The 19136-nt window shown below is 34.6% G+C and overlaps 1 protein-coding gene across 3 annotated transcripts in view; it reads right to left on the bottom strand.

Annotated features, from left to right (window-relative positions):
* The window catches only part of LPIN1 (lipin 1), a 477940-nt gene extending 459032 nt beyond the window's left edge, over positions 1-18908 (bottom strand). The window contains exon 1 of one of the 3 annotated variants that reach the window (XM_053709668.1): positions 18645-18908. In XM_053709668.1, the coding sequence (XP_053565643.1) occupies positions 18645-18785 (141 nt within the window). In that variant the 5' untranslated portion in view covers positions 18786-18908. The remainder of the gene's footprint in view (positions 1-18644) is intronic. The other 2 variants (XM_053709669.1, XM_053709673.1) reach the window with 2 other exon arrangements.
* Between the last annotated feature and the right edge of the window lie 228 nt (positions 18909-19136).

Consider the following 19136-nt stretch of genomic DNA (forward strand, 5'->3'; position numbering starts at 1 on the left):
TACTGTGATACAGTTGGTGAGAATACTCTCGATAGTACAGCGATAAAAATTAATTAAAATCTGAGTAGATAAATTAACTTTTTTCAGTGTTCTTAAAAAATAGAGACGTTGTTGTGCTTTTTTCACTAAAGTTGAGGTGTTCAAAGACCAAGTCAAATCCTCAGAGATGTGTGTGCCCAGAAACTTGAAACTTGGTACACGTTCAACCTCAGTTCCATTTATATAGATTTCCTAAAATCAATAATAATTTCTTTACACTGTATATTACTAAGGCAGGGATAACAACCATTGTTGTCTTGAAACAGGAACACCCCTGACACATTTTTTTCTAATTGCAACGCTACCAGCGCTAATTCTCTGTGACAAACTCATCCAGGGGCTATGACGCACTAATGTATCCAGACAACCTGACTAAATGCTTCTTAGTTTCCTGTTTAGTGATCAAAATACTATAGTGTGCTAAAGCAATTCACAATAAGGGCCAGATTACAAGTGGAGTGCTATTTAGCGCTTTCTCTCGAGCTTAAACTTAAACATGAGAGTTTCAGTCGTATTAACCCGACGAGTGTAAAATGCGGTTGCGCTCTCTCAAACTCGTTTACTTTCAACTTGCAATATGCGTGCAAACTTGTAATAAATCTAGCCCTAAGTGTATAACATAAATATATATTAAAAAAAAAACTGTACAGGAAGAATTCACAGTTTTGTTTTTTTACTGATTTCAATGATTCTCCTTTTAACTGATGGGTGTGACTTTTATTTCTACATAGAAAAACTGTTAACAAATTTGTAGTAGATAGAGTGCTGTAATAAGCATTTGGCATAAAATGGCAAAAACAAGGGGTCTATAATATTCCTTTAGAAAAACATATCTAATGTTTTGCAACAGAATATCTGTAGATAAATCATTTGATATTTTTTTTTAAGGATTGTGATCAACCTCCATATGATGGTTAACAGAATAACATGAAAATAGATTAGGACTAAGTAGTTTTTAGCATAACAATGGAAATGGGTAGAAATATTACAATATTTGGCATTTGCAGTGTGTGCTCTTTAGATGTAATGTCTTGTACAGGTTAGTGACTGTTTAACTATTTTTGGATATAATAAAGTTTTTGATATCTATATTGCACATATACTTTAATATCTTGAAACGTATCCATATGTTTTAGAAGTTGCCAATGGCGTCAACAGTTCACCTTTACTACTCTTGGCACATTATACTCATGACCGATAAGGCTCAAAATAAATAAGGTACACTTGATGGGATGTGGAATATCCTAATAAAGTCATCCACCTGCTTCCCTTTGATAAACAGTTTTTCAGGCATGCATTTAGTCCAACCAACATTTCTGGTCAGCAATCCAAGAAAAGCTTTATTAATAGAACAAAGACTGATGACTTGGATGATGTGTTTATTGATGTGAAACTGTATGGCACCGCATAGGGAGCAGTACCCCATTTCTAAAGCAGAAAATATTTTCCAATTCTTCACACCAGCCCCTAATTAACACATACAACAGAGACACATACTTGCATAGTACAGCACACTACAGTGCATCTTTCATCTCTTTAACTTTTTCTCTCTTTTCCCCACTCTCAATTTTCTTTTGTCGGTAGTGCATTCAAATAGAAAAGAAAGGAACTGGAGCGCTACAAAGCTAATATCTATGATGAAGAGTACAAAAGAGATATAAGAAAGTGAAGACACAGTCTAGGTATAAGGCACCAATCATAGATAATACCCAAATTATATACTAGCTGAGTCAAAATAAAATCTAAACAGATTTAATCAAATAGGATAATGTGACACATAAAAACACGCTCTCTAGGCAATAAAAAACATATATTGATCACTCTCTACTAGTGATATTAGTTGACCAACCTTAAAGGGACATTCCAGTCAAAATTTTAATGCACATAGATTTATTACATCTTTGAATAGAAACATATTTGCAATATACTTGTATTGGCAAAAATGCTTCTAGTAAAAGATATCACTGTTTTATTGGCAACATTTTTCTCTGCACGTGCATGTGAAGCATATCTAGATATTCTAAGTGCACTAGTATTTTAAATAATGCAGCTTCTCAGATCATCAGTGGGGCTTGTATCATGTCAGCAATTAACAAACTGAGTCATTACCAGATGGTACAAGCACCTTAGGCTCTCTGAGCAAGTGCTGTGTGGTGCACGGTGCATACTTAAATACAGTTCTGAAACAGCTATAGCTTTTATTAGGAGCATTTTTTTGCTATAACATGTATATTACAAAATTTCTTGTGTTCAATACCAAAATGTCCCTTTAATAAAAGGGGCAAAGCAAAATAATAAAATACCCCACAGTTATCGATATCTAAAACAAATATCTATAATACAGCAGTTCTAAAGTGGTCCAATGTTGCCAAACCCAACTAAACGTTTATGGGTAATCCAGGTCTGTAAAGTTCCAAGTTTGCAGATATATCTGGTATTAGAATCCTAGATGTAAGAGAGCACCTGAATCTTCTCAAGTATTCACAAGAATGTGGTGAGTCCTTGCAAATTAAATTCTTTGATCCTTGACCAACAGCCGGTCCTGGAGCCTCTGCACACTCCTTCAGCGTCTAGCAGTTACGTGGTTGATTACAGCTCTACGGCAAGCTGGATGTTCCACACACCAACATATGTCCTACAGGAATAGCGGCAATGCGTTTCAGCCGTACAATACAGACTTTGTCAAGCCTGTTCCTATACAGATCTTTTTGAATTTAAAAAGCATTCTAGCTCCCTCTCTGCGAGAGAGTGACGTCTGCTCCCAGCCTGTAGTGATGTGTGATGGGAGCTTAAACACTGTACCCTACTCTGAGTTAATTCAAAGAGCTGTTGAGCATCCATACAGCATTCCAAAAATGTTATTCAGTGCATAGCACAAGCAAACATCCTAGAATAAATGAAGGGTTAAAGGGGCAGTAAAGTAAAAATTAAAGGGACACTCAAGTCAAAATAAACTATTATGATTCACAAAGAACATGTAGTTTTAAGACACTTTCCAATTTACTTCCATTATCAAATTTTGCACAATCTTTTCATATACGCTTTTTCAGGAGAACAAGATCCAACTGAGCATGTGCACAAGCTCACAGGGTAAACGTATACTAGTCTGTGGTTGGCTGATGTCTGTCACACGATAGAGGGGGCCGGTAAAATGGGAGAAAAAATAAATTTGTCAGAATAAACTGTTTATTTGAAATTCAGAGTAGGTGTTATTGCATTGTCTTTTTATTATGTACTCGTTAATTATGCAATTATACTGCATTGAGTGGTCCTTTAAACTTTCATGATTAACAACTTTCCAACTTACTTTCATGATCAAATTTGCTTTGTTCTCTTGGTATTATTTGCTAAAGGCTAAACCTAGGTAGATTCACATGCTAATATCACATGCTAAACAGTTCTAGTTCATGTGTGCCATATAGATCACATTTTGCTCACTCTCAAGGGACAATCTGCAGAGGCTTAGATTCACAGAGGTAAAAAAATTGTATTAATATAAGTCTTGGTTAGGCAAAACTGGGGAATAGGTCATAAAGGGCTTATCTATCTTTTTTAAAGAATAACATTTTTCAAGTAGACTGTCCCTTTAAATAGAAAAGTTGTCTGACAAACAGGATGACACTCAGATAGAGGAACAGGCAAAGAGTCCTTTACTGTCTATTTTTTTTTCTTTTTAAAACTAAAATAATTATCTACAAATTATTGCCTCAATCAGAATCTATCAGGAGCCATGTTTACAACCATTTTTCAGGCCGAAAAAGCTACCTTTTGATTTGGTGCAATTACAATAGCACAATTTTAGCTATTAGCGGGCAAAAAGGTTTCAGGTGCTCAAAAAAAACCACTATCTACACTATGGATCAGAAAACTTCTCAGCCATCACAATCTGTTTCCAGTTCACTTTTCAACTACTTTTCAAGCCAGTTTTGACTTATTGAATTCAGCAACTCAAGATACTCGATAAGTCCTTGGAAGAACTTTTTGGCCACCTGTTAGACTTTTTCAAGGCTATTTCCAAACAGTCTTTTACATTGCACCTATGTTAATCACTCTGAAATGGCCACTGGGGACAATTCTTGAGGTCTGTTATCATGCATTGTATTGATTCATTAAACCTCTATTCATCCCTATTGGAGAGGCTACATACTGTTAGCACATTTATATATGTTCTGGCACATATAATGACTATGTGGTACAGCTATAGGAAAACTCAATTCACGACATTTACAGTTACAAATAGCGTGATCCTTTTTATATGTATAGGATACAGTATATTAGATTTAAGGGCACGCACAGGTCTTTTCATAAAACCAATTTTTATTCATATCTCCTTAAAACATCAGTCAATGTATCAGTCAATGTTTCAGGTTTTATCAAGCCTTTGTCAAGACAACATTCTTTGTATCTCGTGAAAAATAAACATTTAAATACAATCAACATACAATCCTTAACAATGTATCCACCCGTGTAAATTGATCAACAACAGTGCATTAAAACCTTTTCAGTGAAGCTCATTTGTAAACATTGTAACTGCATTATCTTATTTTTAGAATCCACAACTCAACTTATCCCACGCAGTTAACATTGCCCTAACCCTCATTCACAAACAATGTATGCATAGTTGCAAGTAATATTTACCTTAAAACATAACTATACCTGCATATCTATTCCTATAGATGTATTTTACATGAGCAGTATAAGATATATATATATATATATATATATATATATATATATATATATATATATATATATAAAATAAAGTGTATTATTTTGTATGTGAAGAACATAGGAATGTAAACTTTGCATTTAGCGCATGGCACGTCTCTTTTTAGATCTTAGGGAACATGAGAATTTAATATTCTTATTGAAATATTGCATATAAAAAATTAACATAAATTATTAAAAATTAATAAATATACTGTAAAATATTCTAAATAATCCATAGAATAATTCTATATATTTCACAGTATGTTTATTATTTTTTAATAATTCACATTAATTTTATTATTTTAAGTAATATTTCAATAAGAATACTAAGTTCTCATGTGCGCTAACCCGATAGCGTTAAGATCTAAATTGAGAAACATGATGCTCCTTTGAAATTCAAACTAAATGCTTTTGCATTGTCTTTTTATTATGCATTTACTGATTTTGCTGTTCTATTGTGCTTAGTTGTCCTTTAATGAATTTTTCTTCTAAAAGACCCTCCAATATATACAAGTGCTATATAGCCTATACAATAAAAAATGGGGGTAGGGATAAAGCGCTAAAAGAAGCAAAGATACCAGGAGAATGATACCATATGTATATAAAAAACAATTTATTGACTTCAAAGGGTTACTTCTAGAGGAGCATATATCATACAAATATTTGTAAATAATAATTAAAAAGATATAATGCCTTAGAAATAATCAACTTATCACAAAAAATATAGGGACGTCTCCCTTAAAATATTTATCAAAGCTTCAACTGTATGAGTGATTATATGCGCACAAAATCCAATTCAACTTTCTATCGACAACTCTCACCTAGATACTCATATTTAACATATTATATTTGACCTTGTACATTAAAAACAGCGAAAAAACATTTAATTTTTGATAAATCATAAAAATATAAATAAAATATAAAATAAAATATAAAGATAAAGTCTTGTTTCTGAACAAATTCAAACTCTAATATGCACCACACACTTATTCGTAAATGGTTAAATTCTTCAAGATGCCAAGCAAAGCAAAGTAGCAACGGCCGTCGCAAGACAAGTTTTCTTATCCTTTCACCCTTTAAAATTAGGGTAGATTTCCCAGATGTTCCCAGATGTTCAGTTATTCAGTTTAAGGTTCTCCAAGTCAACGCGTTTCACCACTTCATGGGCTTTATCAAGACTTATGATATTCTGTTTTGCCTGGCCTTTTTAAATAGCCCTCCTTTTGTTTTCATTGGTCCTCTGTTAATCACAATTTAAGATGGTTTTGTATGTTTTGATGCAAACTCAATTTCTTAAGTTGGATTGGTATATTTATTCCTTTATAGTCCTTTGTTAATTGCAATTTAAGTTGGATTTGTATATTTCAGTGCAAAATGGATTTCTTAAGGTGGAATGGTATGATTATTTCCTCTTATCCATATCTAACAAATAAGATCTTCCTTATATACATCATAAAGATAACAATATTAACATACGGCTAGATTACGAGTTTTGTGGTAAGGTGAAAAAGCAGCGTTAACAGGTCCTAACGCTGCTTTTTTACACCCGCTGGTATTATGAGTCTTGCAGATTCAGGGGCACCGCACACTTTTTTGGCCTTACCGGAAACCAACTTACGCAAATTGCGTATAGTCTTTTTTTCTATGGGACTTCCATAGCGCTGATATTACAAGTTTGTCCTGGGAGGCCAAAAAGTGAGCGGTACTACCCATTCCGCAAGATTCCTAAAGCATTTTAAAGTCAGTAGTTATGAGTTTTACGCTACAATGCTGTAGCATAAAACTCATAACTAAAGTGCTAAAAAGTACACTAACACCCATAAACTACCTATTAACCCCTAAACCAGGTCCTCCCGCATTGCAAACACTATAATAAAAATATTAACCCCTAATCTTCCGCTCCGGACATCGCCGCCACTAGAATAAACATATTAACCCCTAAACCGCCGCACTCCCGCCTCGCAAACAATTGTTAAATATTATTAACCCCTAATCTGCTGTCTCTAACATCGCCGCCACCTACCTACATTTATTAACCCCTAATCTGCTGCCCCCAACGTCGGCGCCACTATACTATATTTATTAACCCCTAAACCTGTCTAACCATAACCCTAACTTAAATATAATTTAAATAAATCTAAATAAAATTACTATCATTAACTAAATTATTCCTATTTAAAACTAAATACTTATCTGTAAAATAAACCCTAAGATAGATACAATGTAACTATTAGTTATATTGTAGCTAGCTTAGGGTTTATTTTACAGGTAAGTATTTAGTTTTAAATAGGAATAATTTAGTTAATGATAGTAATTTTATTTAGATTTATTTAAATAATATTTAAGTTTGGGAGGGTTAGGGTTAGACTTAGGTTTAGGGGTTAATACATTTAGAATAGTGGCGGCGACGTTGGGGGCGGCAGATTAGGGGTTAATAAATGTAGGTAGGTTGCGGCCTTATTGGGGCAGGGAGATTAGGTGTTAATAAATTTAGAATAGTGGCGGCGACGTTGGGGGCAGCAGATTAGGGGTTAATAAATGTAGGTAGGTTGTGGCGTTATTGGGGGAGGAAGATTAGGGGATAATAAATATAACGTAGGTGTTGGCGATGTTTGGGGCAACAGATTAGGGGTTAATAAGTATAATGTAGGTGGTGACGATGTCCGGAGCGGCAGATTAGGGGTTAATAAATATAATGTAGGTGGAGGCGATGTTGGGGCAGCAGATTAGGGGTTAATAAGTGTAAGATTAGGGGTGTTTAGACTCGGGGTTCATGTTAGGGTGTTAGGTGTAAACATAAAATGTGTTTCCCCAATAGGAATCAATGGGGCTGCGTTACTGAGCTTTACGCTGCTTTTTTGCAGGTGTTAGACTTTTCTCAGCCGGCTCTCCCCATTGATGTCTATGGGGAAATCATGCACGAGCACGTACAACCAGCTCACCGCTGACTTAAGCAGCGCTGGTATTGGAGTGCAGTGTGGAGCTCAATTTCGCTCTACGCTCACTTCTTGCCTGTTAACGCCGGGTTGATAAAAACCCGTAATACCAGCACTGCAGGTAAGTGAGCGGTGAGAATAACGTGCAAGTTAGCACCGCACCCCTCATAATGTAAAATTCGTAATCTAGCCGATAGTTTACCAGATTCTTCATAATAGACAATCTTATGTTTTTTTTTTATTTACTTGCTATCAAATTTAGAAAGTTAGAAAATGAAAGTAAAAATTAATGGATATAGAGATTAATAATCTGTGCATTAAAAGAGGGAGGTTAGCAATTAACTACCATAACATTTATCCCAATTTTTTCTTAGCTCAATGATTACCTAAATACAAGCTTGTGAATAGTGCTCTATAATTCATTAGACCAAAAGATAACTGGATTTGAAGATATAGTGAATTACTTAAAGGGACAGTCAACACCAGAATTTTTGTTGTTTAAAAAGATAGATAATCCCTTTATTACCCATTCCCCAGTTTTGCAAAACCAACACTGTTATATTAATACACTTTTTACTTCTGTGACTAACTTGTATCTAAGCATCTTCTGACCGCCCCTAATCACATGACTTTTAGTTATTATCTATTGACTTGCATTTTAGCCAATTAGTGCAGTGTCTGCCACTAGCCACGGGCATGATCACAATGCTATCTATATGGCCTACATGAGCTTGCTCTCCCCTGCTGTGAAAAGTAAATAAAATAGAGGCGGCCTTCAAGGGCTTAGAAATTATCATATGTGCCTTCCTAGGTTTGCTTTCAACTAGAATACCAAGAGAACAAAGCAAAATTGTTGATAAAAGTAAATTGGAAAGTTGTTTAAAATTACATGCCTTATTTGAAAAATGAAAGTTTTATTTGGACTTGACTGTCCCTTTAAATAAATATGTGTTCTAAATTATAAATAAAATAAACTAAATGTGATAATTTTTATCAAATGTTATTATCAAGAATTCTGTTTTTATTATCATATAGATGATTAAATAAATGTTTTGTATGCTAGATTTTGGTATATATATACAATATTTGTGTATGTCCCCATTAAGTAGACTCACTTCCATAGTAAATGATACATAATGTGCTGTGCAACGTATTAGCATACTGCTATAATCACTGGTTTATTATGTTAGAAAAGGAGAAATATCTATTTCTGAGTTTAGACCTTCTGGATATAAGGTCTGCATATTCTATATAAGCTCTGCCTCTCTCTTCAATATTTTTTATATCAAAATTACACCCCCTACAGTCATGTTTAATCTTTTTGTATTCCCCAGAATTTGAAATGTTTAACATTGTTTTGATGTACTGTTCAAAAGTGGTTGTATAGATGTGTATCTTGATTACCTCTTTCAATACAGGATAAATGTTCTCTTATACATTCTCGCAGTGTGCGTGTGGTTTCCCCTATATACTGTTTATGACAAGAACATTCGATTAGATAAATTACTCCTTTATCTTGACATCTCACTATGTCTTAAATTTTGTGTATATAGCCATTTTGACTTGATTTAATCTCTATACCATCTAGATTGTTAAAACAAACAAATAAGCCTTAACTCCTTATGTTCCTTGGGGCCCTCGGTAGAAACTAGGAATAAATAGAACTGCCATACTTATACAAAACTACTTCCAGCCACAAATAGAACTGCTACTTATACAGGAATTATTAACCTGTGACAAAAGGCATCTTGAAGAATTTAACCATTTACGAATAAGTGTGTGGTGCATATTAGAGTTTGAATTTGTTCAGAAACAAGACTTTATCTTTATATTTTATTTTATATTTTATTTATATTTTTATGGTTTATCAAAAATGAAATGTTTTTTAGCTGTTTTTAATGTACAAGGTCAAATATAATATGTTAAATATGAGTATCTAGGTGAGAGTTGTCGATAGAAAGTTGAATTGGATTTTGTGCGCATATAATCACTCATACAGTTGAAGCTTTGATAAATATCTTAAGGGAGACGTCCCTATATTTTTTGTGATAAGTTGATTATTTCTAAGGCAATCTATCTTTTTAATTGTTATTTACAAATATTTGTATCATATATGCTCCTCTAGAAGTAACCCTTTGGAGTCAATAAAGTTCTTTTTACATACATATGGTATCATCCTCCTGGTATCTTTGCTTCTTTTAGCTCTTTATCCCTACCCCCATTTTTTATTGTATAAGTCTGTATCTATCTGGGAAGAGATAGATTGGTATAGAGCTTAAAAGATACCTAATTGAATCGCTATAGCTAATATTTTGCTATATAGCCTATAGGTCACATTTCACACATCACATTAAATGCAGAATTGTATTGGCTGTGACATAATTTGTTTTCTTAAATCCTTCTATGCTACCAATGTCTCATTATGTAAATTGTCAATTTGTTTTTTTCTAGTCTCATTATTCATATATGTTTCAATTAATGATGTTTTTTTTATTTGCAATTCTTATTAAAAAGAAATGTGCAAGTCTCTTGTACTACCCCATTATATATCTTTTTTTTTTTTTTAAAGGAAAATAATGCAAAAAGCAAATGTGTTTATCTATTAATCTGAAAGGCACATTTGTCAAAACTACAGCCCCAACATATTACTTTAAACACACTTTGCAATAGAATGTGCATTAAAAAGCATCACGTAACTGGGTGCTGGACCCTAGACAGTTGATGATTGATGGATACAAAGCGTGCACTTGCTTGCCTGTCAATCAAACTTGTGCACAGCAGCATGTGACTCAATCAACATTACAAGGTGTAAGGGTGATAACTAAAAATGTAACTTTTATTCACCATCATTACAAATATATCTACATACAATGATAAAATAATTTTAAAAATCCAAAAAGGACAATTAATTTGTACAAGGCCACAGTACCAATCACATACTAAGTAATATACTAAATAGACATCTGAGGTTCAGTGATGATGGAATTAGCAAGAGTTGCTCTATTGTAGATGAATCACTGATTACAAAAGACCCCTATATAGCTGTGAGGACACAGTCCTCAAAAATCTATCTATACTTTCAGTGATACATGCACAGTTATTAAACTTGTTGAGTCCATACATCCAAGTACTGCAAAAATAACCTCAGAAAAGTAAAGTCACAACTAATCAAAATAAGCACAATAAATGTCTTGAACAGATTAAGGAGAATGCCTAATGCGCATTTCGTCAAAGGCTACTCTTTAATCTGTTCAAGACATTTAGGGATAGATTACAAGTGGAGCGATAATTTATTGTGCGCCCGTAAACAGACAAGTTCGCCCATTTACAGGTGCGCAATAAATAACCAGCCATTACAAGTGGCTGGTTATTGCTACTGCAAGCTCTCAGTAGCAATTAACGTTTATAAAATTAACCAGAGATCAGATCTCTGGTTAATTTGATAAATGTCCCCCAAACTTGTAGCATTTAAAAAAAAAACTGCACTTAGCAGATTTTAGTGGGTCTAAAGTTGGCAGCTGTAGGGTGTTAGAAAAAAAAACGGCACTGAAAAGTGCATTTACATTGCGGTCTAGGTGAACTGTGTGTTCCCTGTGTGTGTGTGTGTGTATATATATATATGCTTATATACATATATATGTATGTATGTGTTAATATGTGTATATACACACATTAACACATATGTATATAGTCAAATACATATATATTTACACTTTGCTGCCATCGCTGTGTGTCACGGCATGAGAACTAGGCTACAATTCTAGCCTATGGAAGCATGCTCTCATGAGCGCAATGCTTTCCAGCAATGCGAACACAATTTCGCGTTCACATAGCTATCAACTTTTAATACCAGCACACATTAGCATGCGCTGGTATTACTCAATAGACTGCAAATATCGTTTTCACAAAAGCGATATTTAGCGCTCCACTTGTTATCTGGCCCTTATTGGGCTTATTTTGATTGTGTGCTTTTTGGATTTGTATTGTATGTAAATATATTTTTAATAATGGTCAATAAAAGTTACATCTTATGTAATCCCCTTGCACCTGGGATGAAAGGTATTTTTAAGTGAGTGCATCTTTTCTTTTCTATTTTTCATATTATTCTTTAGGCATTGAGCCCCCCCACCTTTAATTGTAACTCCAATAGATAAGCAGTTGCCCTCTGTTGGGTATTTATGGGCTAATAGTATTTAATAATCCTTTATAAGTCAGTGATATAAAAACATACATTGATTTGTACCATGACAAATCCTCCTTGTTCACAGACCTCAGTAATGGTCTTTAAAAAATATGTTGCTGTTTAAACTTTTAAAAAAGACAAGGGAAATTCCTGATATCAGCTGTTCCTTAGCTGACACTGCTCTAACCCGATAGGCTTCATGAAAGAAAATAACTGCACCGTTTCACCCAGAAGTTCATTTAACAGATGCTTCAAAATGTGTAAGGAATTGAGTTTTGAATTCCTTTAACAGAGAGGTTCAAGCTGGAATGTTCCTCACTTTTTCTTTGGTGTTCAAATTTTATTTATCTTTGTTTTATAACAGATATATGAAAAATAAAAATTGTCTTAAAGGGAGAGTAAACGCCATGTAATTACAAAATATTTATGTTGTCTTGCTATAGAATGACATTTTAAAACAAATTAATATTTCGGTTGCTGTAGTTGTTTTATAAAAGCCAAACTCCACACACCATTTGCCTTATTTGGAGGAGCCAATTTGGGCTTGAATCTGCAGACAACAAGGCTAACCATGATCATTGTGTTAGTATAAATTACATTGTTTTGCAGTAGATATCAGTTAAAGCCAATTAGGGATAGATGTGAAGCAGGGTTAGCCTTGATAAGTCTGCAGTGTGCTTTTTCAGTACTGACAATTAGTACAGCCACATTTTTTCATAGCTAGATTACATAAAAATGGAGCAAAATTAATCATTAAAATATATTGCAAAATCTCAAGGTGTTTACTGTCAATTTAACCACCTGGCTTCAGTAAAATGTGTTGTAACCAAGGAGTTATGTAAACTTAAATCTATTTCTTTCTATATTTAACCCATGAACACTTACACCCCCTGTGCAATAAGTATATTTAACCCCTTGAGTCATACAGTACTTTGCCCAGCGTACTGTGTTGACAAGTACCTACATCTAGCACAGAGGCACATGCTGCACTCCCAACTGTCAGCTTAGACAGCGGGAGCCACAACCAGGGGGCAGAATGCCCAGTGCAGGAGGAGGAAGGGAGGGGCGGGATTCCCTACACTACCAAAAAATATTACCTGGAGGGGGGCCTTACACTACTTAAAAAAGTGATCTTGGGGGGGCGTCTGAAAAGTGATCAGGATCAGTCACTCTTTTCTGGGCTCTAGCTGAACCCTATTACAGCCAACTTTCCATATTTGCATCCAGAATTGAACTACTCTCTAGTAGTGCTCTATATCACCGAAACCAAGCTGTATTTTTGAAGCTGCAGCTCAAAATCAGACTATAGAGGCCCAATGTGGCGGCACCTAATAGGCAGCACTACCCCCAAAGACGTCCGAGGTACTTAGCTACAGCTGGACACATCAAAATACCTACCTGAGTCTCAGCATTATTAACCTTACATTTTCACAGACCTACAGTAAGTGAAGGATTTTAGTTTACAGCTAAATACGAAAACACAGTATAAACTCCTGCGCCATCTTGTTGTCAAAATGGCTGCCATGGAGGAAGCTGACATTGACGATATTTTCAGCAATATACATTGGTGCAGATTTGAAGAGCTTTGCTTACGCCTAATTGGAAAGGCACCACAAGACACACTTCTCTTGCAAAGCACCTTAACGACTAGCCACAGAGTCCTGAAAGTACGTTCATTAGAGAGACCGGAGCTGCAGAAGGCGCACATCTACGATGATGTTAACCCACCGAGCGACCTACAGCACAATGGACCAACCTTGGAGTGGCCGAACAACCCACAAACAGCAACCTCAAAGGGGATAGGCCTATCAATATTGGCAAAATCAGCTTCACACAGTATAGAGAGGAAGCTCTGGCTGACAACGACATACATGCAGACGGTCTTGGCCCTGTGGGATTTCGGGGGGTCCCTGGGTAGCCGGGATTGTAAAAAGTGTATCTTCTGAGTCTGCAGCATCCCAATACAATCCCAAAACAATTCTTTAGCAATTAGCAATTCTAATTCTTTTAGCAATTCTAAAAGACACTTGCTGGAAATTACCTACGTTAATAACAGGTACTTACTTTTACCGGACACCTTCAGGAGGCCTAAGCTTTCACGCAATCCGCTCCCTGTCTCATTCTGGACTACCCTTAGTACTGATGAGATACGAGATCACCAGGACTTTAATATAGCATATATCGCTATGCTCACAAAATTTTGGGGCTAAGAAACAAATAGTAATATAAGCCATTTAGCATGAATACCGTCAGAAAGTGGTAAAAGACACAAATACGGTAGTATGTTTAAACATTGCTGGTCTTGAAACAAACCTACTTATTGGTTGATGTTCTTGTTTTTGTTGTAACTTTAAAATGTATTATATTGTGTTCTTTGGTTGTTTGAGACCTATGGTTTATATGTTTTGGGCTAAATAGCACATTAAGGAAAAACTGGCCAGGGCAAGTAGAGACACCTACATTTATTTAACACTTCATAGAACTTGGGATTTATAGCAATATACTAATGTGCCCTTACATGCTCAGGTTGATGTGTCTCTTTCCTTATAAATATATATTATTAGGGTTTAACTGACATATCTTTTAGGTTCCATATAGCTTAGTTTTTTTAGATCTTGCGGCTCGCGGCCGGAGCTGTTGTGAAAAAGACAAGCCTGATACCACTTAAGGAACACTATCCTATGCCTGGATATATTTAGTAAAATATCTATGTTGGGCCAAACCCTCACACTAAATTAAAGGGACAGTCTAGGCCAAAATAAACTTTCATGATTCAGATAGAGCATGTAATTTTAAACAATTTTCCAATTTACTTTTATCACCAATTTTGCTTTGTTCTCTTGGTATTCTTAGTTGAAAGCTTAACCTAGGAGGTTCATATGCTAATTTCTTAGACCTTGAAGCCCACCTTTCAGATTGCATTTTAACAGTTTTTCACCACTAGAGGGTGTTAGTTCACATATTTCATATAGATAACACTGTGCTCGTGCACGTGAAGTAATCTGGGAGCAGGCACTGATTGGCTAGACTGCAAGTCTGTCAAAAGAACTGAAAAAAGGGGCAGTTTGCAGAGGCTTCGATACAAGATAATCACAGAGGTTAAAAGTATATTATTATAACTGTGTTGGTTATGCAAAACTGGGGAATGGGTAATAAAGGGATTATCTATCTTGTAAAACAATAACAATTCTGGTGTAGACTGTCCCTTTAAGGGCCTTTTAAGATAGTAGGACATTTAATACGCCCCATGTGATATAGTTCATCTTTTGAAACGATGGTCCAATTTTTTAGAAGCCCTGGTTCCAGATCTAATTTTTTTTTGTATCCCAGCCAACTTTATATTCCATATCACTATATCTGAGTAGGATGGGGACCGTGGCTGTTGAGCAACCATTCTATAACATCGATACAGTAAATTTCCAATAGAAAGTCTGTCTGTTGCATGTAGAAGTGTAAGACATATCATAGTTGTGTCGAGCTGTAGCTCTAGCATTGTTATTTTCTAGTTTATTATTCTACATATATCTAAAACAATGCAAGTGTTTTATTTTTTTGGGGGGGGGGGATCAGGGATGTTGCAGGGTAAGAAGAAATCCCTAAACTACAAAAAAATGTATATTTAAAAATAAATAAAAGCCTTAAACTGCATACTAGCAGATTGTCTGCCAGAGTCTAAGATGGTGGTGCCAAAAACCAATGGCAAAGCCACACATGTCTGCTGCTTCTGAACAAAGGGGATCAGAGAGAAGCTTTTACAACCATCAGTCTATTTACTGCAGTAGTTGTGTGCAAATAATTTCAGTGAAAACCAAAAGTTTGCAAAAAAGTTAACAATATTTTTATATGATCGTATTAGGCGGCCAAATAGTGGCATCAAATTTTCTAAATTGGGCCTAGATCAATACCATGGGTTGTCTACTTTAAATATATATATAGTTTTCACAGGTAAATAAAAAAAAACAAACGCTCTATTTCTGTTTACATTGAGTGATAGCAAAAATGCTAAAAATTCTCTGGTACTTTGGCCAAGTTTTTCTCTAAAATTCCCAGTAACAACGGGGTTAAAAGCTTTGGTAATTTCTTTATGAGCTCTAATGCATGCATATTAAAAATAATACAAAAATCAATAATAATACCAATAATAATATAATAACCTCTAATGTGATTTAAACTATGAACATATTACTAAGGTGCTATCTGGACGTTTAGCCTTTAGTAGGGTTACATTACACAGTGTCATCACATACATAAGTAGACTCTGGCTCTGATGATAAAAAACTCCCCAGAATGGAGAGAAATCACACAAAATCATTAAGCTTTATTTTTGAGCATAATATTGTAATGTATGTGTATCTCTTATTCGGACACCGGTGAGAGAAATGGCTCTCAAGGTAAAATTTGCATTTCTAAAATTCTTTGAAGGACCTCGCAGTACTCACAAGACCAGATCATCTTACCTGAGCGCAGAGCTTTAGATCATCAGGCCTTTAGTCTATCATAGGCTGAGATTAAAGGGCCATAATACCCAAATGTTTAAACACTTGAAAGTGATGCAGCATAGCTGTAAAAAGCTGATTAGAAAATATCACCTGAACATCTCTATGTAAAAAAGAAAGATATTTTACCTCAAAAGTTCCTCAGTAGCCACCTCCCATTGTAAAGGATTTCTAAGCAGCATTTTAGTGTGTTTGTCCTGGGACATCTGAAGGGACTAGCATCGTGCACTAACATATTATTTCACCAATCAGGTAAAGGAAGCTTACTATGAAATCTCATGAGAGTTAAGTCAAATCTCATGAGATCACAGTAAGAGTTCATGACCTCAGCACTGCTGATGCTGATTGGCTGCTGTTCATTTCTTCATTTTTTTTAATTTTTTTACCTGCAGCTGGGAGCAGCTGAGTATAACTTTTTACACAGAACTTACTCTGCTGAGCTGAGGAGATTGTGAGGTAAAATATCTTCCTTTTTTACATAGAGATGCTCAGGTGATATTTTCCTGTCAGCTTTTTACAGTTATACTGCATCAGTTTCAAGTGATTTAGCATATGAGTATTATGTCCCTTTAAATAAAAAAAATCAGTGTAAATCTTCAATGCACAGGTTTTTGTCTATAAGTAAGAACTAAAAATAGCTCTTATTAAGGGCATTGCCGTTCAGAGACAAGACTATTAAATATTATTACAATTGAAAAAGAGAAATAATATGCGTCTTGAAAGGTACTTAAAAGAGATATGAAACAAAACATTTAAATATATATATATTATATAATGTAATTCTGATAGAAAACTTTTTAAAAATTGTTCTATTTACTTCTATTACCAAATCTTTTTGAAGAGATACCTAGGTAGGTATCTGGAGCACTATACGGCAGGAAATAGGACGCCCATCTAGTGCTCTTGCAAATGGATAACATTCTTGCAAAACTACTGCCATATAGTGCTCCAGACTTGTGGTCGCTCCTAAACTTACAGCCTTGCTTTGTAACAAGAAATATAAAGTGAATAAAAGACAATTTGATAATAGAAGTAAATTAGAAAATTGTTTAAAATTGCACGATCTAGCGGAATCATGAAATAAAAATGTGGGGGTTTCATATCTGTGAAGGAAAGTACAAAAGCAGGATGCTCTTTCCCTAGACAATTTGGTTTCAGTCTTTTTTTTTTTTTAAGGTGTCTGTTTTATCATAATGTTGTAGAGAGAATTAAACTCTTGGTTTATCATAGACACGGGTGTTATGAAATAACAAACCAACTCTCTATGCAAATTACTTTCAACATTGATTTATTTGTATTTAAATCTTACTAAATCAGCTTCCATTCTGCATGTATTTGTTTTTAATCCCCATATGCATTACCTTTTTAAAACATTTTTATGAAATATTCCCGTGGCTTCTATTATAAATAAATCAACTTTTAGGATTTATGTAAACCATGTAGTCTGATTTTTAACTTTGTGCAATTATTCTGTCTGTCTTGTCCAGTCTGACCAGGCGAATACCCAAACCTATGTATAAGTCAGATATACCGTATATAATTACGTTTGATATAATAAATTCAAATGTTTTGTTGACCTGGTACTGAAAAAGTCAACTTCATGAGATCAATATCTATACTCCAAATTTCATGACGATGATAACATTAATTTGTGATTGTAGCTTTCTCAAAAAATTATCAAATGATTGCAATGAAAAATATTTTTTCATGTTTCAATAACTCAAAAAATACTGCACCAATTTAATTCAAATTTGCATTTATAACAACTTTCCAGTCTGTGATAAATTCCAAAAATGCAGCCAAATTTGTTCAGCCATTTCAAAGTACTAACCATTTAAAAAACAACCTACGAGATGGAATACTGTAACTGTACAAATGCACCGTTCTGCAACCATAACAGAAATGTTCATATAAAATGCAATTTGTTGTAAGTACTGAACTATAACAAAAAGTTAACAGTAAAACCACAACCCGACTTCCACAGATTTGCATGGTTTGAGAATGTTGTTACTTTTAAATCATTAGTTTGGTTTCTGCAATCTTGGTATAAAATCTCCCAGCAGTCTCTGCACAACAAATACAAACTGAGTAACATTATTAGTCATATGTTAATAAAACAAAAATCACATTCTTAGACAGATTGTGATTTTTTTTCCCTTCTAATTACATTTACAATTCATCATTTTTGTTAGCACATTTAATATCTAAATGACTTGCTCTGAAGACTTTGTATGTTAAGTTTTCTTAATGTAAGACACAATAACATAAACATATATTTACCCAGGACCAGTTGTATTCCAGGACCAGCGGTATCCCTGCTAACGTTAGCCTTTTGTCTTCTAGGTGATCATCAGACAGATTTTCATGTTTAGTTTCCACTATGCAGTCAATTGATTGGTTTGTTGCAGAATTTATATCCATTACCAGAGAATAGGACGAGAGTGTGTTAAAATCTCCCAACTTTTTCACTGTATACTATCATTCTATCGTCAAGAAAACTTATTTACACTGATCATGTTTGCTTGCTAATTTTACCTGCACATATTCTTGGAATGGAAGCTAACACAGAAACATGAGACATGTCAGCTAGCACACTCTTTGCTTACAACTGCCTTCTCAAGTATTCTGGTCCAGTCACCAGCTATACTACGTACACAATGTGTTCCTTCTAGAGCATAAAAGCCACTTGGTGTTTTTTTTTTTTAAACTGTTTCTGCATTGGCTAAATGATTTATCCTTTAAAACAGGAGAAAGAAATGCAAAGATTTGTTA

The sequence above is a fragment of the Bombina bombina genome, chromosome 4 (assembly GCF_027579735.1).
Source record: "Bombina bombina isolate aBomBom1 chromosome 4, aBomBom1.pri, whole genome shotgun sequence".
Lineage (NCBI taxonomy): Eukaryota > Metazoa > Chordata > Amphibia > Anura > Bombinatoridae > Bombina > Bombina bombina.